The sequence below is a fragment of the Paramisgurnus dabryanus genome, chromosome 8 (genome assembly GCF_030506205.2).
Source record: "Paramisgurnus dabryanus chromosome 8, PD_genome_1.1, whole genome shotgun sequence".
NCBI lineage: Eukaryota > Metazoa > Chordata > Actinopteri > Cypriniformes > Cobitidae > Paramisgurnus > Paramisgurnus dabryanus.
In genome coordinates this window covers 26341828-26359557 of record NC_133344.1, presented here as the reverse complement: position 1 = coordinate 26359557, position 17730 = coordinate 26341828, and the positions used below count along the sequence as shown (strand labels likewise).

The window sequence follows — 17730 nt, the reverse complement described above, 5'->3', positions numbered from 1 at the left end:
CGGGACGTGACTTCTCCGTTCCCTTCCTTCAGGGAACGAGGGTTACATACGTAACCGTTCCCTTTCAGTCGGTCACTAAGACGTCATGTAGTGACCGACGAATTGGGAATCCCTACCAAAACGCCACTGCAGCTGAACCCTTCCAGTGCCTGCAAAAGCCCTCCGCCCTCCACATAAGGGGCGGAACCTAAGGTGTAATGCAGAAGGCCGGTCACCACCTGTTCCTTAACCCACGATAGTGAACCAGCGAACTCGGGAAGCGTCTAAACTGAGCGGAGCTAGAACACTGCGGAAGCCATCCCCTAAGAAGGTTGAATGGATGACATAAAAATATGAAACAACCGATAGGTTGCTCATAAGAAGTCTCTGAACAATGCATGTTATGCAGAGAGATGCAGAGCAGGCTCTGTTAAGGAAAAACGTGGGGGATTAGAACCCCACAGACTATACACGCAAATGAACCCCACATAGGGGCCAAATGTGGGCGCCTAGCCTACACAGGTTTACAGAGAATACATCAGTGATAGGCTGACAGCAGATGCTCCGCAACATCGGCTATCATGGCGGTGGAGGAGAGCCAAAAACAGTTTTTGTAACGTTTTTGCCTCAACGGCCTTCCATAATGGTGCAAATGTGCAGCACCAAAATAGAGGCTCCAAGCCCACAAACGAGCCAAACCTCTGTGTTCTTAACTGAAAGAAAGAACCCGAGTGGAAACCGGTTCGACACGAACACTATAGAATCTTGTGAACGTATTAGGTGTCGCCCAGCCTGCAGCTCTACAAATCTGTTAGCGAGGAACCGCGAGCCAGTGCCCAAGATGATGCCACACTGCGTGTAGAGTGGGCACGTAAATTAAATGGACAAGGCACGTCTTGCTTCTGATATGCAAGGGCTATAGTATCCACAATCCAATGGGACATCCAATGCTTGGTGACAGCTTTCCCTTTCTGCTGACCACCGAAACAAACAAAGAGCTGATCTGAGGTCCTAAAGCTTTGCGTCCTGTCTATATACACACGTAGTGCACGAACAGGGCACAACAAAGCCATGGCTGGGTCTGCCTCCTCCAAAGGCAGCGCTTGCAGGTTCACCACCTGATCTCTGAAAGGAGTGGTGGGAACTTTGGGCACGAAGCCAGGCCGAGGTCTCAGTGTTACGCTGGATGCAGCTGGCCCGAACTGAAGGGACGAATCATCGACCGAAAATGCATGAATATCTCCTATCCTTTTAACAGAAGCCAAAGCAAGGAGAGTTAAAGTCTTCATAGTAAGAAATTTAACACTCACACTATGCAGAGGCTCAAATAGGGCTTCCTGGAGTGATTTCAGCACCAAGGACAGGTCCCAAGGAGGAATAGAGGGAGGACGCGAAGGATTCAGCCTTCGAGCTCCTCTGAGAAATCTAACGTCCAGGTCGTGCTGACCCACTGTCTTACCGTTTACGGGTGAATGGTGAGCTGATATCGCAGCGATATCGACCTTAATAGTGGATGGTGACAGCCTATTCTCCAAACGACGCTGGAGATACAAAAGCACAACACTAATCGGGCATTCTCTGGGGTTCTCATCGGGGGTTCTCATGTCGACAAACAGGTTCCATTTAAGCGCGTAAGCCTGCCTCGTAGACGGCGCTCGCACTGCAGCAATAGTGTTAGATACCTCTTGCGGTAAATCACTCAAATCCTCCGTGCCCCGTCCAGAGACCACACATGGAGGTTCCACAGGTCGGGGCGTGGGTGCCATAATGTGCCCTCTTGTTGAGAAAGAAGGTCCTTCCTCAGGGGAATCTTCCAAGGAGGGGCTGTCGCGAGGAGAGAGTTCTGGAAACCAGCTCCTGGTTGTCCAATACGGTGCCACCAACAGCACGCTCTCCTCGTCCTCCCGGATTTTGCATAGGGTTTGCGCCATGAGGCTCACCGGAGGGAACGCGTATTTGCGCATGTTTCGCAGCCAGCTGTGTGCCATTGCATCCACGCTGAGCGAGTCGTCGGCTAGTGAATAGAATAGGCGACAATGGGCCGTCTCTGGGGAAGCAAACAGATCCATCTGCGCTTTGCCGAAACATCTCCAAATCTGCTGAACCGCTATGGGGTGGAGTCGCCATTCGCCGGGACGCGCAGCCCGAAAGAGCGCATCCGCCTCTACATTGAGCGTGCCCGGAATGTAAATGGCACGAAGAGACCTCAAATTCTTCTGACTCCAAGTGAGGAGGTGACGGGCGAGATGCGACAGGTGACGAGACATAAACCGTCTTGACGATTGATGTACGCAATGGTCGCAGTATTGTCTGTGCGAACTAATACATCTTTGCCCTGTAACTCGTTGCTGAAACGGACGAGCGCAAGATATACAGCCCACATTTCTCAGCAATTTATGTGCCAATGCAGCTGGGGTGCCGACCAGACCCCCGAAGCCACAAGCCCATCGTACGTGGCCCCCCACCCCGTGTCCGAAGCATCTGTGTATACTATTGCATGCCTGGAGAGCTGTCTCAGAGGCACACCGGCTCGGAGAAATGCACGGTCTGACCACAGAGTGAAAGTGCGACGACACGCAGGTGTAATGACAACACGGTGAATGCCGCGCAGCCACGTTCTCCCCGGGACTCGGTCGTGAAGCCAATGCTGAAGCGGTCGCATATGCAGCAGCCCAAGTGGTGTCACAGCTGCAGCTGCTGCCATATGCCCCAGGAGCTTCTGAAATTGTTTCAGCGGGACCGCGCTCTTGCTCTTGAATGTATTCAGGCAAGTCAGAATCGACTGTACACACGCTTCTGTTAAACGAGCTGTCAAATCGACCAAGTCCAGTTCCATCCCGAGAAAAGAGATTCTCTGCACGGGCCAAAGCTTGCTCTTTTCCCAGTTGACCCGAAGACCCATACGAGCGAGGTTCTAGAGTTAAATCTCTGTGATCGCACAGCGTCTGACGTGTTTGAGCTATTATGAGCCAACCGTCTAAATACGCGAGAATGCGCACACCTTTCTCTCTCAGGGGCTTTAAAGCCCCCTCCACTACTTTGGTGAATACACGGGGCGACAGAGAGAGCCCGAATGGGAGGACTTTGTACTGGTATGCTCGCCCCTCGAACACAAAGCGGAGAAACGGCCTGTGCCGGGGGAGAATCGATACGTGGAAGTACGCATCCTTCAGGTCGATAGATGCGAACCAATCGTTTGGACGAATGCATGGAAATATGCGCTTGGGCGTCAGCATCTTGAACAGCATTCTGTGAAGTGCACGGTTCAGCGAACACAGGTCCAGGATCGGTCGCAAGCTGCCGGTTTTCTTGGGTACAATAAAGTAAGAGCTGTAAAACCCCGACCTCATTTCGGCTGGAGGGACTGGCTCGATCGCGTCCTTCTCCAATAGGACAGCAATCTCCGCACGGAGGACGTGGGCATCGGCAGCTCTCACCGCAGTGAAACGAACGCCGGAGAATTTGGGGGGACGCCGGGCAAATTGGATCGCATAGCCGAGACGAATCGTGCGTGAAAGCCAACGCGACAGGCTGGGAAGCTGTTCCCACGCCCCCAGACACCGTGCGAGAGGGACTAAAGGCACGATCGGTGTACCCGCGGGGGGCGCAATGGAGGTGATCGCCGGTGTGTGCGTATTGGCCGCACCGACAGCAGTGTTGTCGTCTCCCCTGAGAAGTCAGAGAGCGCGGTGGGGTTATGAGCCCGTGCATTGCTCTCGTACTCCTCTGATGAGTCGGAGAACGATGGGGGGTTATGAGCCCGCTCGTGTCTCCGGCACTCATCTGAAGACCTAGAGATGAAAGTGGAATTCAATCTTTCTGTGATTGTGTGGGTGCCGACTGAAAAGTCGGCGGAACAGAAAAATGAAACAAAGGATTCCCCAACCAGCCCTCCTCCGGTGGGGGGAGTGGTGCCTTCACCATCTCCCGAAGAGCGATCCCCTCCATCTATAGGTCGCCCGTGTCAGGGCCGCTTCGATCTCCTCTTTCCACCCTTCGGAGCGGGCTGAGCGGGCGGGGCGCTGACGACCGGCATGATTTGAGCTATGGCCTCAGTCTGCTTCTTGGCCGCGGAGAACTGCTGGGCAAACTCCTCGACCGTCTCGCCGAACAGGCCGTTCTGGGAAACCGGAGCATTCAGGAGCCGGGTCTTATCAGCATCCTTCATGTCCGCCAGACACAGCCAGAGATGGCGTTCCTAGACTACCAGGGTAGACATCGCACGCCCGACGGCGTTCAGAGAACTCCGCCGAGTCGTGACTTCCCGCGTGCAGGTCCCTCAAAGCCTTAGACTGGTGAACCTGCAGCAATGCCATGGCATGCAGGCCTGAAGCTGCCTCCCCACATGCTTTGTAAGCAGCACCGGTCAGCGCCGAAGACTGCTTACAAGCCCGTGAGGGGAGAGTAGGCTGGTCCCACCAGGAGGAAGCGACACCGGCCGGACACAACTGCATCGCGACTGGCCGCTCCACTGACGGGATTCCAGTATACCCCCTGGCATCTCCGCCCTCGAGAGAGGTGAGGGGTGAAGGCTGAAACGGCCGGTTCCGGGCGGAAAACTGGGTTTTCCACGACCGCGTCAGCTCTTCATGCACCTCGGGGAAGAAGGGCACCGGGGGCGAGGACTGAGAAGCCCTGGCACCCCCGAAGTACCAATCATCGAGGCGGGACGGTTCAGGTGGGGGAGGTTCAGTCCACTCCAAGCTGACTACCGCCGATGCCCGAGCGAGCATGGCTGCCATCTCGGGGTCGAATGCAGGACCAGCAACCCGACCCGAAGGCGGGAGTGGATCTGGATCGACGTCCGAGGCTGACAACCCCCCTCCGACGTTACGGTGGACATCGCGTCCGGTGGAGGCTCGACAGAGCGCGAGGACATTGTAGAACACGGGCCGCTCGTCTCCATCGGGACCTCTGCTGGCAACGGATCAGGGCGCTGGGAGCTGCTGGACGAACCAGCAGACCGACCCAGCACCGTTATACGGAGGTCATCCTTCGCAAGTTTGGTTGCTGCGCCCTTAGCAGCACCAGACTTGGAAGGCGGGCGCCGTTGCCGGAGGAACGACACCCGTCTCCGCAAATCCGCCATAGTCATGCCCTCGCAGACGGAGCATGAACTATCACGCAACGCTGCCTCTGCGTGCTGGAGCCCCAGACACGAAAGACAACGCTCGTGGCCATCCCGGGGGGCGATGAACACACCGCATCCAGAAACCAAGCACGGACGGAATTCCATCTTTAAAAAGACGACCCCGACCGTGACAAGAATGAGTGGCTGTCTTTACAAAGACACAAAGCTCAAACGTGCTGCTCTTTTAGGAAAATCACTCTTTGTGCAAGCTGGTGAAACACACAGGGAGAGGCAACGCACTCACTCGAACTCAAGTCCTAAATTAAAGAGACAGAGAGAGAGAGAGAGAGAGAGAGAGAGAGAGAGAGAGAGAGAGAGAGAGAGAGAGAGAGAGAGAGAGAGAGAGAGAGAGAGAGAGAGAGAGAGAGAGAAAGGGTGGAGAAAACACTGCGAACCTCCGCTGAGGTGTCTTTGCCCAACCAACTTCAGCAAGCTAAGATTTTTCCTTTTCCTCCAAAAGAACAGGGATCTACGAAGATCAGTTTTAACAGCTTCTCGTGAGCAGATGTCTGCCCCCTTCGAAGCAATAAAAGCTGATTTGGTATTGTGCACTTGCGGCTTATATACGCACCTGGCGGGGCGGCGCCGGCATTATGCAAATACCTGCATGCCAAGGCCAATGGCGTTTTCATAGTTTCTCGAAGTAGATAGGTCACCCGCGGAGCGGTTCCCAATTCTTCGGTCACGACGTGACGTCGTAGTGACCGACTGAAAGGGAACCACAAGCAACATAACTTACCAGTTTTGGATATATTGTTTTGATTTTATTGCACCAGTGTAATACTATGTTGTAGTGTGTGTGTTTTTGAAAGCTTGTGTGTGATGTCTGAGGGAAAAGTTTGGTTTTTTAGCAAAAGTGAATGGTTTTAAGTGTAAAGCTTCATTTTGACCTGAAAATAGGATGTTGGGAGAATTTTGTGAGACGTTCTGGAATTGTGTTTATACTGTTTTGAGAATATGAGGAATAGTTCCTAGAAATGTGTTTAAGCAACCGAGAAAAACTGTAATTTGTACATCCATTAACCTGCTTTATACAGTACTCCTTTTGTCTGTATTCACCAATTATTTGGGGTCTTTAAAAAAATGAATCAAACAAACAAACAAACAAACAGTACATCATTCATGATTTCCACAGGACTGCCATGTGAAGCTCAGTATTTTAGTACTGTTAACTTAACTCAGTGAATGATAATATTTTTGACCACGACCCCAATACTGCATTGATCTTACAGTACAGAAAGCTTTGCATTATTTACCAAGGTTTAGTCTTTTAAACAATCAAAGCTTACCTGTTTGTCCTGGATTATAGAGGGGTTTATCAGTCTGGATAAAGGTCAATGGATCGTAATGTCTAAACATAACTTTTCTCTCTTGAGTCATCTTGAAAGACTCCCCTTTAATTTCAGCCTTTATTTTCTGCACTGATTCTTCTTCCACCAATGGAGCCTGATGAGAAATAATCACAAACACATCATTAACAATAATAAAATAAGATGATAATGCAGCAAACATACATTATGATCTTGTTTATTATCATGCAGGTTGTTTTGATGTCAAACCTTAAAGTTGAAGCAGCGATGAAACTCTTCATCTGTTTTCTCCTGCAGTAATAATGTGATCTGGTCATCCTTCACTAGATGAACGGTCATTACAAGACTTTCATTGGGCTTCAGGAGACTTGCACACAGTTTAGCTTCAGATCCTGACTGAATCACTGCAGGAAATGTCACCATAAAAGAGCTGTTGAGAGATACTGTCATTAAACTCAAATCGCCAAACTGTTACTACCCAATGTGCAATTATATAATCATAAAGAACAGGCATTATTTTGTATTAATAATTTACCACATTTACCAAGCCTAATAATTATCAAGTAGTTTTTCCTTATATTCTGAAAAATAGCTTACAGGAGATACTGTGAAATTACGTACAAAACAGTGATAAACAATGTTCCTCTGTAGAGATCATTTAAAGTGACTTACGGCTTGCTTTGTCCATTCACAGAGATGAACAGGAGAAATAACAGCAGAAGTCCTTTCCAAAAACAACCAGCATTAAGAGCCATGATGAGGACCGATCATTCAGATCATTCAGTGAGTCTGGACTGTCTCTTTTAAAGGGACTCTCATGCTAAAGGAGGTCCTTCAAAAACATCTGTATTGACCATCTGATTAATCAGTCAACTATGACAGTAAAGCAGTTTTACATCTTGCACTAATATCTAGATATTTGTATATTTAAACAAAAAAAAAAAGTTTGAAACGGTTGATTGAAAAAATCAAAGCATTAAAACATAACGAAAGGGATCAGCTTAAGCAAAAACACATGGTAGTTTTATTTGTGCATACAATAACAAACATGTAACTGTTTTATGAAAGTGAATAACGAATGTTAAAATTTTATTTTTTACTGCATTTAATTTGCAGTCAATTTGATAGCATCCCTCAATTCAGTCAACAGCTTGCAAAAGCAAAACCATAACAGGGATAGTTAAAGAAATGATACACATTTTGTCTTCTAAAAACACTCTTACTCTTGAGAAACTGAATTTATTTTCTGAACATGTTTTATATGCATACTATCAAGGCAGTAAAAAAATACCATTATAATAAGCAGTTCAGTGCTTTCAGTCATTAAATTGCTTGTTTTATATAATCACTGAACTTTATTTCTAAGCAATCATCTCCATATTTGTTTTATTAGTTATCCTGAACCATGCTCTGTTTATCTCAGCAGTGATTCTTGGATTTGAGTTTTGGTTTAATTTGCCCGTTGGATTGCTCTTCTGGCTGTATGTTAGCATTAGATGAATGTAAATCTATCTTTATTTTATGTTCAAAACATTTCCTATAAATAATTTGTAAAACTTTGTCCAACAATTTAGATCTTCTCAAATGTCAAGCTAGTACAAACATAATTATGGGCATTTTATTAAGAAGTAAACAAATATAAACAGTAAAATCATATCATCCAGTAAACTCCAGGTGCTCTTCATGGCAGAATGGAAAGTTTGTAGATTATACTCAAATACTGGTACACTTTCTGTGTCAGGTGGTACAACTAATGTAAAACTAGAATTTGCTATTTTATCAAACGCATTTTAATTTACAAAATTATATTTATACATTTAATATCACAGGCAAAAGCTTATACCAGCATCAAAGTAGAAGTCTAAATGTAAATTCAAAGGATTGAATGCCTCTAAAAAAATAAAAAAACATTTAAGCTAATAATTTAGAAGACAACATTAAAAATGAGATTTTGATGACATTAATCCGACAGAATATGATTTTGATATTTTCTGGTGTCTTTATAGCAGAATTATATACAAGTTTCTACCTGTCTTTCACGATGAGTGTGGAACAAAAGGTTATGCATGTGTCACTGCATTTGTGCTTAGCAGAGGTGCGCTTTTGAGTCTTTTTCACTCTTGAAGTAGCCTCTATATGCATTCCCTCTATATGCTCTTCATCTCTTGCTCATGCATGCTTTAACACAATAAAATTGATTTTTTCTATGTATCTGGGTCGCACGTTGTGATGTCAAAAGAAATCATTAAATAAGTTAAAAGGGACATATCATGAAAATCTGACTTTTTCCATGTTTAAGTGCTATAATTGGGTCCCAGTGCTTCTGTCAACCTAGAAAATGTGAAAAAAACAACAATCCAGTAACTTGTGATGTCAGTAGGGGATAATACCGCCTCTTAATCTGCGCTATCCAACCACGACGCTGACATTTAGTGCAGAGATCAGCTCATTTGCATTTAAAAGGACAAAAACATCACATTTTTGCTCACACCTACAAAGTGGCAATTTTAACATGTTATAATAAATTATCTGTGGGGTATTTTGAGCTAAAACTTCACATACATACTCTGGGGACACCAAAGATGTTTTTAAATCTTAAAACAGTCTTGTGAAGTTGTAAGACCGGCACCAAATGCCTGAACCCAGAGAGAACTATTTTATCAAAGACATTGCATTTTGGTGGGAAACAACATCTAAAAAGTTCTCACCAAGTTCATATCTACCTCAAAGACAACCACCCTCTGTGAGGTCACAGAAGAGACACACCACAGAGTCACATCTGTTTCTCCGCCTGCAATTCCTCTCGACCTCTCTCCCTCCTCACATGCTGGTTTAGACAACCACCCTCTGTGAGGTCACAGAAGAGACACACCACAGAGTCACATCTGTTTCTCCGCCTGCAATTCCTCTCGACCTCTCTCCCTCCTCACATGCTGGTTTAGAGATGTTCACAAAAACTCACAAAAGTAAATCTCTTTAATCAAAGTATAAACGTGTGTAACCATACATATTTGGTATTATTCTTATGGTCTCAGTGCGTCTGGTAAAAGGTTCTCATTCCTTTAAGTGTGTGAAAATCCACCATTAACATATAGAAATTGGGTTAGAAACTGTAGGCAGCTGGAGATAAACTCCCAGGTCTCTCTCACAAATTGCCTCCTGCATGTAAATAAAATGTATACACCCTCCTCTCCAACAAAAACAATACAGAATTAAACCAGAGGGAGAAAGCAGTCGTTCATGACATTGTAAAACAACTCGAGATCAGAAAAATTGTTTGGCAGTCTAGTTCAACAACAAACTCTCCATGTCTACCAGTACCAAAAACGAATAGGAAATGACACCTTTGTATTGATTATCAAAGTCTTAACAAAGTAATGCCAAAAGCTACAGCCTAGCCAACCCATCAACACTATTATCCAAGATCTCAACCAATGCATCGTGGTTTGCCACGCCATCTTAGTCGTGTCCACATTCAAGATGAGAGCTTACGCAGCCTACGGAGGCTACTCTGCTGCTGCTCTGTGCCCCCGCTCTCCAAATTTGTCATACGTCACTAAGAAAAGTGCGTACACTACGCTAATACTCTCTACTGAATACAGAGGAGTCTAAGATGGCGGCGCTACCGGAAGGTATTTATTTTCATTAATAAAGTTTTAAATATGGATATTTCTACAACAACACTGCGCGGATTACCCTCAGAAGACCTTTGTTTATCATCCTGGGGCCGTTTGTATTTAATTTGTGAAGGATGGATGCACTTTTTTTGGACTTGAAGGTCGTGGACCCCGTAAAATTACATTTAATCAACTAAAAGATCTAAAACATTTTCTAAAATATCCGAAAATGTGTTTAGCTGAAAAACGATGGACAGCTTGGGGGTGAGTAAATCATGGGTTTAATATCATTTTTGGCCGAACTATCCCTTTAACCACAATTTGGCAGCTAATTCAAATGCATGAATCTTCAATATTAGTCAACAAACTGCACGCACACATTAGTCAAAACTCAGACGAACATGAACAAAACAACAACATCGTCAATCAATTGGCAAAATTAGCAGTCAAAAACGTTCCTGACTGTTCTGACTGTTCCTGTTGTGAGTGCGGTTCAGCTTCCAGCATTTCTCTGCTTTCTGTATATTTATTAACTAAAATATTCATAAAGTCAGTATAATGTAAAACAAATCAAACTGTTGTATAAATCAACATAGTGAATGTAGTGCAAAAAAGTAAAGAAGCAGGGCTGCAACCAGAGAGTTTGCGCTCGCGAGTGCAGTGCCAGAGAGCGAGCCAGCTGGAGAGCACTGATTTTATCCAGCCTCCAATTAGGCCATCAATTAGTTACCTCGGTACAACCCCCATAGCTCCTCCTGCAAACCAGAACAGAAAGAAACCAAAACTAGCCACAAAATACCATACTAACAAGGGAGAAAGAGGCAGACCTAGCACATTAGAGCTGGGGCATCACACCTCCCCCCTAAAAAGACAGAGACTCATATGGGACTCTGAATCAGCATTCCCAAGCACTAATAACCAAAAATGATTGCCAAACGAATGCCCACTATGCCAAAAGGATTTGTGTATGTCGTCTTGTTAAGATGTTTATGCACACATCAGGACATAAGAACCTGGTTAGCAGGTAAAGAAGAGAGATCTAAGCTGTAGTACCTCATAAAGGTATGCAGGACCACCCTGCAACATCACATACATTTTGCATGGAGGCCCCAGATGGAAAGGCCTGAGAGGATGCCATACTCCTCATATAATGTGCCCTGATTAGCAGATGTAAAGGCAATCCGCGCCCCTCGTATGCTTCAACAATCAACTTGTCTGTTTAGAGGCGGGTTGACCCATATTTAAGGCTCCAAAGCAAACCAAGAGTTCGTCAGGTTTTTTCCATAGAGAAGACGTTCTCTTGCTCCCACATTTGGTCTCCATTCTCTGGGCCTTTACCTCGAAAAACTTTCTGTTCCCACATTCTGAGCTCCTGGAATATACATCGCTCTGATAGACAAAAAACACTTTGATCTTGAGCAACCTAAATCTAAAATTGTCTGAATCCCTCCATCCTTTTTGGGAACTATAATACTGGATGGAAAACCTAGTGTGAATCTCTAGGGGGGAACACACTCAATGGCCTTTTTTCAGGAGAGTTCAAACCTTCTTTTTAAACACCCGTGCCTGCAGGGGGCCCATCTCTAACCTTTCTCTATAGTGAGAAGAAGCCATTGTGTTAGATTTGGTAATTTCCACCACTCGTGAAGAAAATGTGATAGAGGAACCAACCTCTCGAGGCTGGGTTTGAATGAGAGATGTATGAGTTTGTTTCCCTGAAGCGACTGATTAGCGTTACAAAAACAAACTTTTATTACAGTATTTTTTGCTGATTTGTCAGCTCTATAGCCTGTATAGGTACTGATGAACCTGTGATTTGGAAATTAACATGCACTGAGGTGTTGTAAACGGCAGAGTTAATGTAAATTAAGTGTCAGGATTTCTTAGACGTAGCTTTGTGATTTGCAATGTTAACTGATCTGAGGTCAGCTCTATCCTCGCGTTTCTTATTTTGAGGCTGCTGTCTCGGCCCCTAAGCTCTGTGAGCTTTTGTTGTTGTTGGTATGAAGAACTGGTTGATGGCTGTGACTGATTTTTACCCGCAGCCTGAAAAGGACAATTTCAACACAGAGCCCTCGCTGAATGACAGAAAGCTAAAATGCACTGTTTTTGCCTCCCTTTTATACCTTCCGGTATTGTGGCACTTGTGACGTCATCACTCGCCGTCTTTAAGACAGGCTAGTTTTATAGATTATTCTAATGCACAAACGCTGTGGCGCTCTTCCCCAACGTCTCATTTTATGATGCAGCATCGAGTTCCCACGCTTGCCAGCACAAATCGGGCACGCCGTGTAACGGGAGGTGGATCTGCCTCAGGACTTGATGCCAGCAGAGGACATCGCTGCGTCCACCCTCACCGCTGAAAGGGTTTGGGGGCTTTGAAATCGGACCCAAGAAACGCAAGCAAGGTCCAACCCCAAAGTACTCTTACAAATCAAGTTCATATACATTAAGGTTTCTTATGAAAACATTTGAATTATTATTTACATAAAATAAACGTAATACAGCCACACAACAAAGTTATGAAAATATTTTAATCGTTATTTGCATGAGAATAAATAAAAACTATCACCACAATGCTCACCACTATGATTTCCCTTATCTCGTGTATTAATATTTTTTAGTGTAACAATTTATGATTTGCAAAAATAACTGTTGCATCTGTGTAGATTAGATAAGCAAAGTGTATGCGCGTTGTGCACGCTATACATTATGGTCAAGCATGCGCCCTTAAAATAGCATAATGAACCACGCGCAACGCGCCACTGACTTTAAACTTTTTTTTTCTGGTCAGTGGCGCAATTGTTTTTTGAAACTGCAAAATAGCATCAGGGATGGTTTGCGCCGGAACACGCCTCTTTTTTTGCGCTAAACCGCCCAGGGAGCGCAAGTTCATTCCCTAGTTTGTCGACGTGCGTCTGTGGAGGGAAAAACCCGCTGTGCGCCGTTGCAAAATACGAATGATACATGCGTCACTGACAAAGTCAATTGCGCTGGGTGCAAGATAGGGCCCTAAATGTAAATGAGTCGTGGTTTTGAAGTCGTGATTCACGGGTTACCGGTTGCCTGGAACGCAACATTACTACCACATGCGCTTGTAACACTAACCAGACATCCAAATGCTGCCATAACCACAGAAAATAAATAAATAAACCCACGAGCGAGCTACTTATTGACTTACCGGTAGATCGCGAGCGACGTGTTGGAGACCCCTGCTCTGTGTTTTTGCTTTTGCGTCTTTTGATTATTTCATTTCTCATTGATTATTTAATTGCTCATTTCATTGATCATTGACGTGCCCCTTCCACGTTTAATGTATCAAAAATACGGAGGGTGGGGGAGGCAAATTTACTGGTCGCACATGCGACTGGATGTAAAATTCAGTCGCACACTCTCAAATTTTGGTCGCAAAATGCGACCATTTGGTCGCAGTCTGGAGCCCTGAACTTGATTTGTAAATCTGACTGTATGTTAGCATTAAAGATGGAGGTCTGTACGGATCTTAACCATGCATAGTAAACAGGTCAATGACATGCATATTTTTGTCCAGGGATATTATTAACTATAAATATAACTTGACACAATTATGACTAGTGTCACTTTATTCTATAAAACATGTAGTTTAAATACATTTCAAGTATTTTTTTAATAATAAAAATTCATTTTGGTTTTGGTAGCCTATCTCAAACTTGTAAAATGGCAGGCGGGCCAACTATCCGTATATAGATTAATAGTTTACTTTTTTTTTGTCCGGTTGCTTAAACACATTTCTTGAAACTATGCCTCATATTCTCAAAACAGTAAACACAATTTCATAACGTCTCACAAAATTCTCCAAACATCCTATTTTCAGGTCAAAATGAAGCTCTACACTCAAAACCATTCACTCTTACTAAAAAAAACTAAAGTTTCCCTCAGACATCACACACAAGCTTTCAAAAACACACAAACACTACAACCCAGTATTACACACTGGTGCAATAAATTCAGAACAATACACTGTCAGAAAAAAAGGTACAGTGCAGGTACAATTTTGTTCCTAGAGGTACAAAACTCATTTAAAGGTCCACAATTGGTCCTTAGGGTACAAATATGTACCCCAAATGGCTTTAAAGGTACAACATTTTAAGTTTAGATGTGAAAGGTCAATTTTTGTACCTTTTGAAATGTTTTTTTTTTTCAGTTAAGCTCCAACTAGAATAACTTACATTTAATTAATAAAGAAACAGACGTATGTCAGGTCATTAAAACAGCAAGACAACATGTAATTTTTCAACCTTCATAATAAATTTTCAAGACCCTTGTGATAGTACATCGACTTTAAATAGGTTGAATGACATGTCTACCATAGCCTGACGGGGTCTGTATCACTTTTACTCGTATTTTAAAACTTAGGGTTTCTGGTAGTAACCAGAGCACAAAAAAACTACAAAATTCGACTGCTTTACGGCATACGTCACTTCCTCCACACAATTTGTTTTTAACGTGAATTTTGCTGGAGGCTTACTTAAGGAATGTAGAGAGCAGCTTCTATTATGTGACTCTGTGGCACAGTCTTTAGAGCCACACACCTATGACACGGGCGACCCGGGTTCGATTCCCCTTTAAGGTAATTTTTTAATATAAACTCTTGATTCATACATAATGCGATGTTCTTTATAAATGACGGCGATTATCTTGCATATAGTGCCCTGTATTCACATGCGGTGTTCGCATATTTTCCTTTCTTTTACAGTGTCTATGATATTTACATTACAATCCAGGATGCAATAGCAGTCAAACTTGCTCAAACTCACACAGTGTAAAACCAAACCCTATTCATTCACCAATCAGATCCGAGCGTTTCTCTCTTCTCTCTTCCTCATTTGCTGCGTTCCGCTGATACTCGCGTGACGTATTACAAAGCGGCAGCCTTTAGGTCTGCTTGGACCACATCGGTTTACTTGGATTTGGAGCGACAATTTTCACACAAAAGAGAGGAAAAACGAGCGCCATTGCGGAAAATCCTGATGGCGAGGGGGAGAGAGAGACGATGCAACAATATTTGTTTGGGAAAAGGCAAGGAAATACTTCTGGTCGTTTCTGAATTGGAAGGCTGCAGCCTCCGGAGGTCAAATATGCAGGCTGCATACGTCATCAAGCCTGGTTTATTAAGGTAAACTGAGCAATACATTCGCAAGTCATAAGCATACTGCAACAATTTACGATTAACTAAGTATAATAGTCAACTTTGTAATTGTTAATATTGTGAAATAAGACAGTCTTGATGACGTATACAGCTTAGAAATATGACATCTGGAGGCTGCAACCTTCAGATTGAGACATGGCTTCTGCCACGACGAGTTCCTCATCAGAAAGTTGTAACATGACTGCGTTTCTCACTGTTGTCTCAAAATGTTGATCGTTTAGCGTTTTAAATGTTTAGTTTTTAGTTTAGTTTTAAGGTTGGCCAGTTCCTTTCCTTTGCGACAGTGCTGTGGCGCTTGTGGGCTCTAGGGGCGCTAGAAGTGAAAAATACATGTCTAGCACCCCCTAGTGGCCAAAAAGTTTCACGGTGTCCCTTTAAGTAGTTTTAAATGTTAAAACTAAAATGGTGATATGTTTTATAGGACTATATATAATATTAGATATGTAAATGAATATACTTTACCATCACTTCATGTAAAATAAAATAAATGTTATTTCCAAACATATTAATGATTCTATTAAATGAAACATATTTATAATAATTGTTCACGTTTGTTGTAATGTAGTATACTTTTTCAACGTTACAATTGTTGTCGCTCTGCTTGAGTCGCTCAGTTTGGGCGCGCGGTCAATGACAGAACTTCAGAACACGATTTTGTCGAGCAGACACATTTTTCAGGTAAATGCAAGATAATGTTAAATATATATTCATATTTCTTCACGTATTGTGCTATGTTGTGTCGATTTTGTCTAATTCGATGTTCCCCTGCTTAAAGCTTGTGAAGTTAATGAGTTAGACGTCAGACTGGCTGTTGTACGACGGATTTGGGAAGCGCCTTCAAAAGTTCAGAATGGAGTTGGGAAAAATGAATACCACATTGATAAAGGAGCTTATGCAGTTTGGCATCGAAATCACTGATGAAGAGAGGAAAAAATTATTTTAACATGTTGAGATGTTTTAAGAAAATCTATAGACCATTATATATAGACGCTTATAACAAATATTTTTTTTATTAAATGCAGCTGCTCAAACCCACTGCTTGTGACTTTTTAAAATAACATAACGTTAGCTAAATATTTAGCATTTTGTTTAATTTAATAAGAAGTGCCATCTTATAAACATGTGTTGATTCATTGCACAGAATACAACTGAGATTTTTTTTATAGAATCATTAAGATACGTACGTATTTAAACATTATTTTAAATGGCATATTTCTTTTAGCTGGTTTGCCAACCATCATAAAACTCAGAAAGAAGAAGTGTCATCTTACTATGAGCTTGTAGGGATTTATAGCTCCTGATTTAAAACTCCTGAAGTGTACGCACTCAATCCAAAAACAAGGTAGTTGACCAGATATGTGAGTGGAGGTAATGCATCTGATCCGTAATCCCAGGGTTGCCAACTTTGGTGATTTGTCTGGAGTGAGATTTCTCCCCAAACATGCCCATGCAGCGGCCTACTGGAAATTTTGGCCGGTGGCCACTGCTGCCGCCACCACAAGCATCTTAACATCTAAACCTACACAGACTACATTAATTTCCAAATGTTTGATGTTTTTGTTTTGATAAGTTTCTTTTTGTTCACCGTTACTTTGACTATTTGATTTATTATGGGATTGTTATGATCAGGGCTTTGCTGAAAGAGAGCTGAAAGTTCATCAAGCTCCCCTGAATCAAGTATTAAGGATTAACTAAGGTCATAATCTATGAGGTTAATGCATGAGTGAGTACTATACATGGCATTGCATTTATTCTACTTTATCGTCAACTCATGATCTGATTCAATAGGTTAGTAAACTGAGGTTAATACACAGATGAAGTTAATACATGGTTTTGTTTTTGTTTGCATAAAACACAGTGAATAAAACAATGCATGGTGCTTATATTCAGGAAATTACTATATATTGGGCTCTTTGAATGGTCCATTAGCCTCCTGGCTGTCATAAGAATTTTGCTTTGGCTAATATTCACATGTTTATTATCTAGGTCAGGTGTAACAAATAATCATCTTTGAGCTTACCTCCTTTAAGAAATAAAGCAAGGCTGCATTTTAAACTTCTCACATTTGATTTGATTTACTGTCTGTTAATCAGGAAGTAATTTTAGAAAAAGTTGTTCAGTTAATCTAAATTCCATAATAAACCTTAAACTTACTTCAATAGAAGAGCTCAACACTAAGATTTTTGGCAAAAAAAGTAATTTATTTAGAAGTAAATATGGATTAACCTGTTTTTTTTTTTTTACAAAGTTACAGAAGTTACAGTCAAGACCAGTGAGTGATTTTCTCTACTTTAATGACTTCAACAGGTATACTGTTTAGTAGGCAGGCTCTAGACAGAATGCTATCAAACGTTTACATTCGGTTAAGACATAATCAGTTGTTTACCACTCACTAAGACAGCTACATTCACAAATGTTATGTGAATTTGTCCGTTTAAGCCAAAAGACGAACATAGGCTTTTAGACTCTGTGCACGCGCGCTACCGATGGATAAAGAAGAAGAAG

The 17730-nt window shown here is 43.1% G+C and overlaps 1 protein-coding gene across 2 annotated transcripts in view; it reads right to left on the bottom strand.

Moving 5' to 3' along the window:
• The window catches only part of LOC135771153 (alpha-2-macroglobulin-like), a 163034-nt gene that overhangs the window by 50082 nt on the left and 95222 nt on the right, over positions 1 to 17730 (bottom strand). The window contains exons 1-3 of one of the 2 annotated variants that reach the window (XM_065281254.2): positions 7093 to 7233; positions 6670 to 6850; positions 6400 to 6556 (exon numbers count right to left, since the gene is read on the bottom strand). The exons of the other annotated variant lie outside the window; for it this stretch is intronic. Coding sequence (XP_065137326.1) covers positions 6400 to 6556; positions 6670 to 6850; positions 7093 to 7175 — 421 coding nt within the window. The 5' untranslated portion in view covers positions 7176 to 7233. Of the gene's footprint in view, positions 1 to 6399; positions 6557 to 6669; positions 6851 to 7092; positions 7234 to 17730 lie in introns of those variants that run through there. 2 annotated transcript variants of the gene reach the window in all.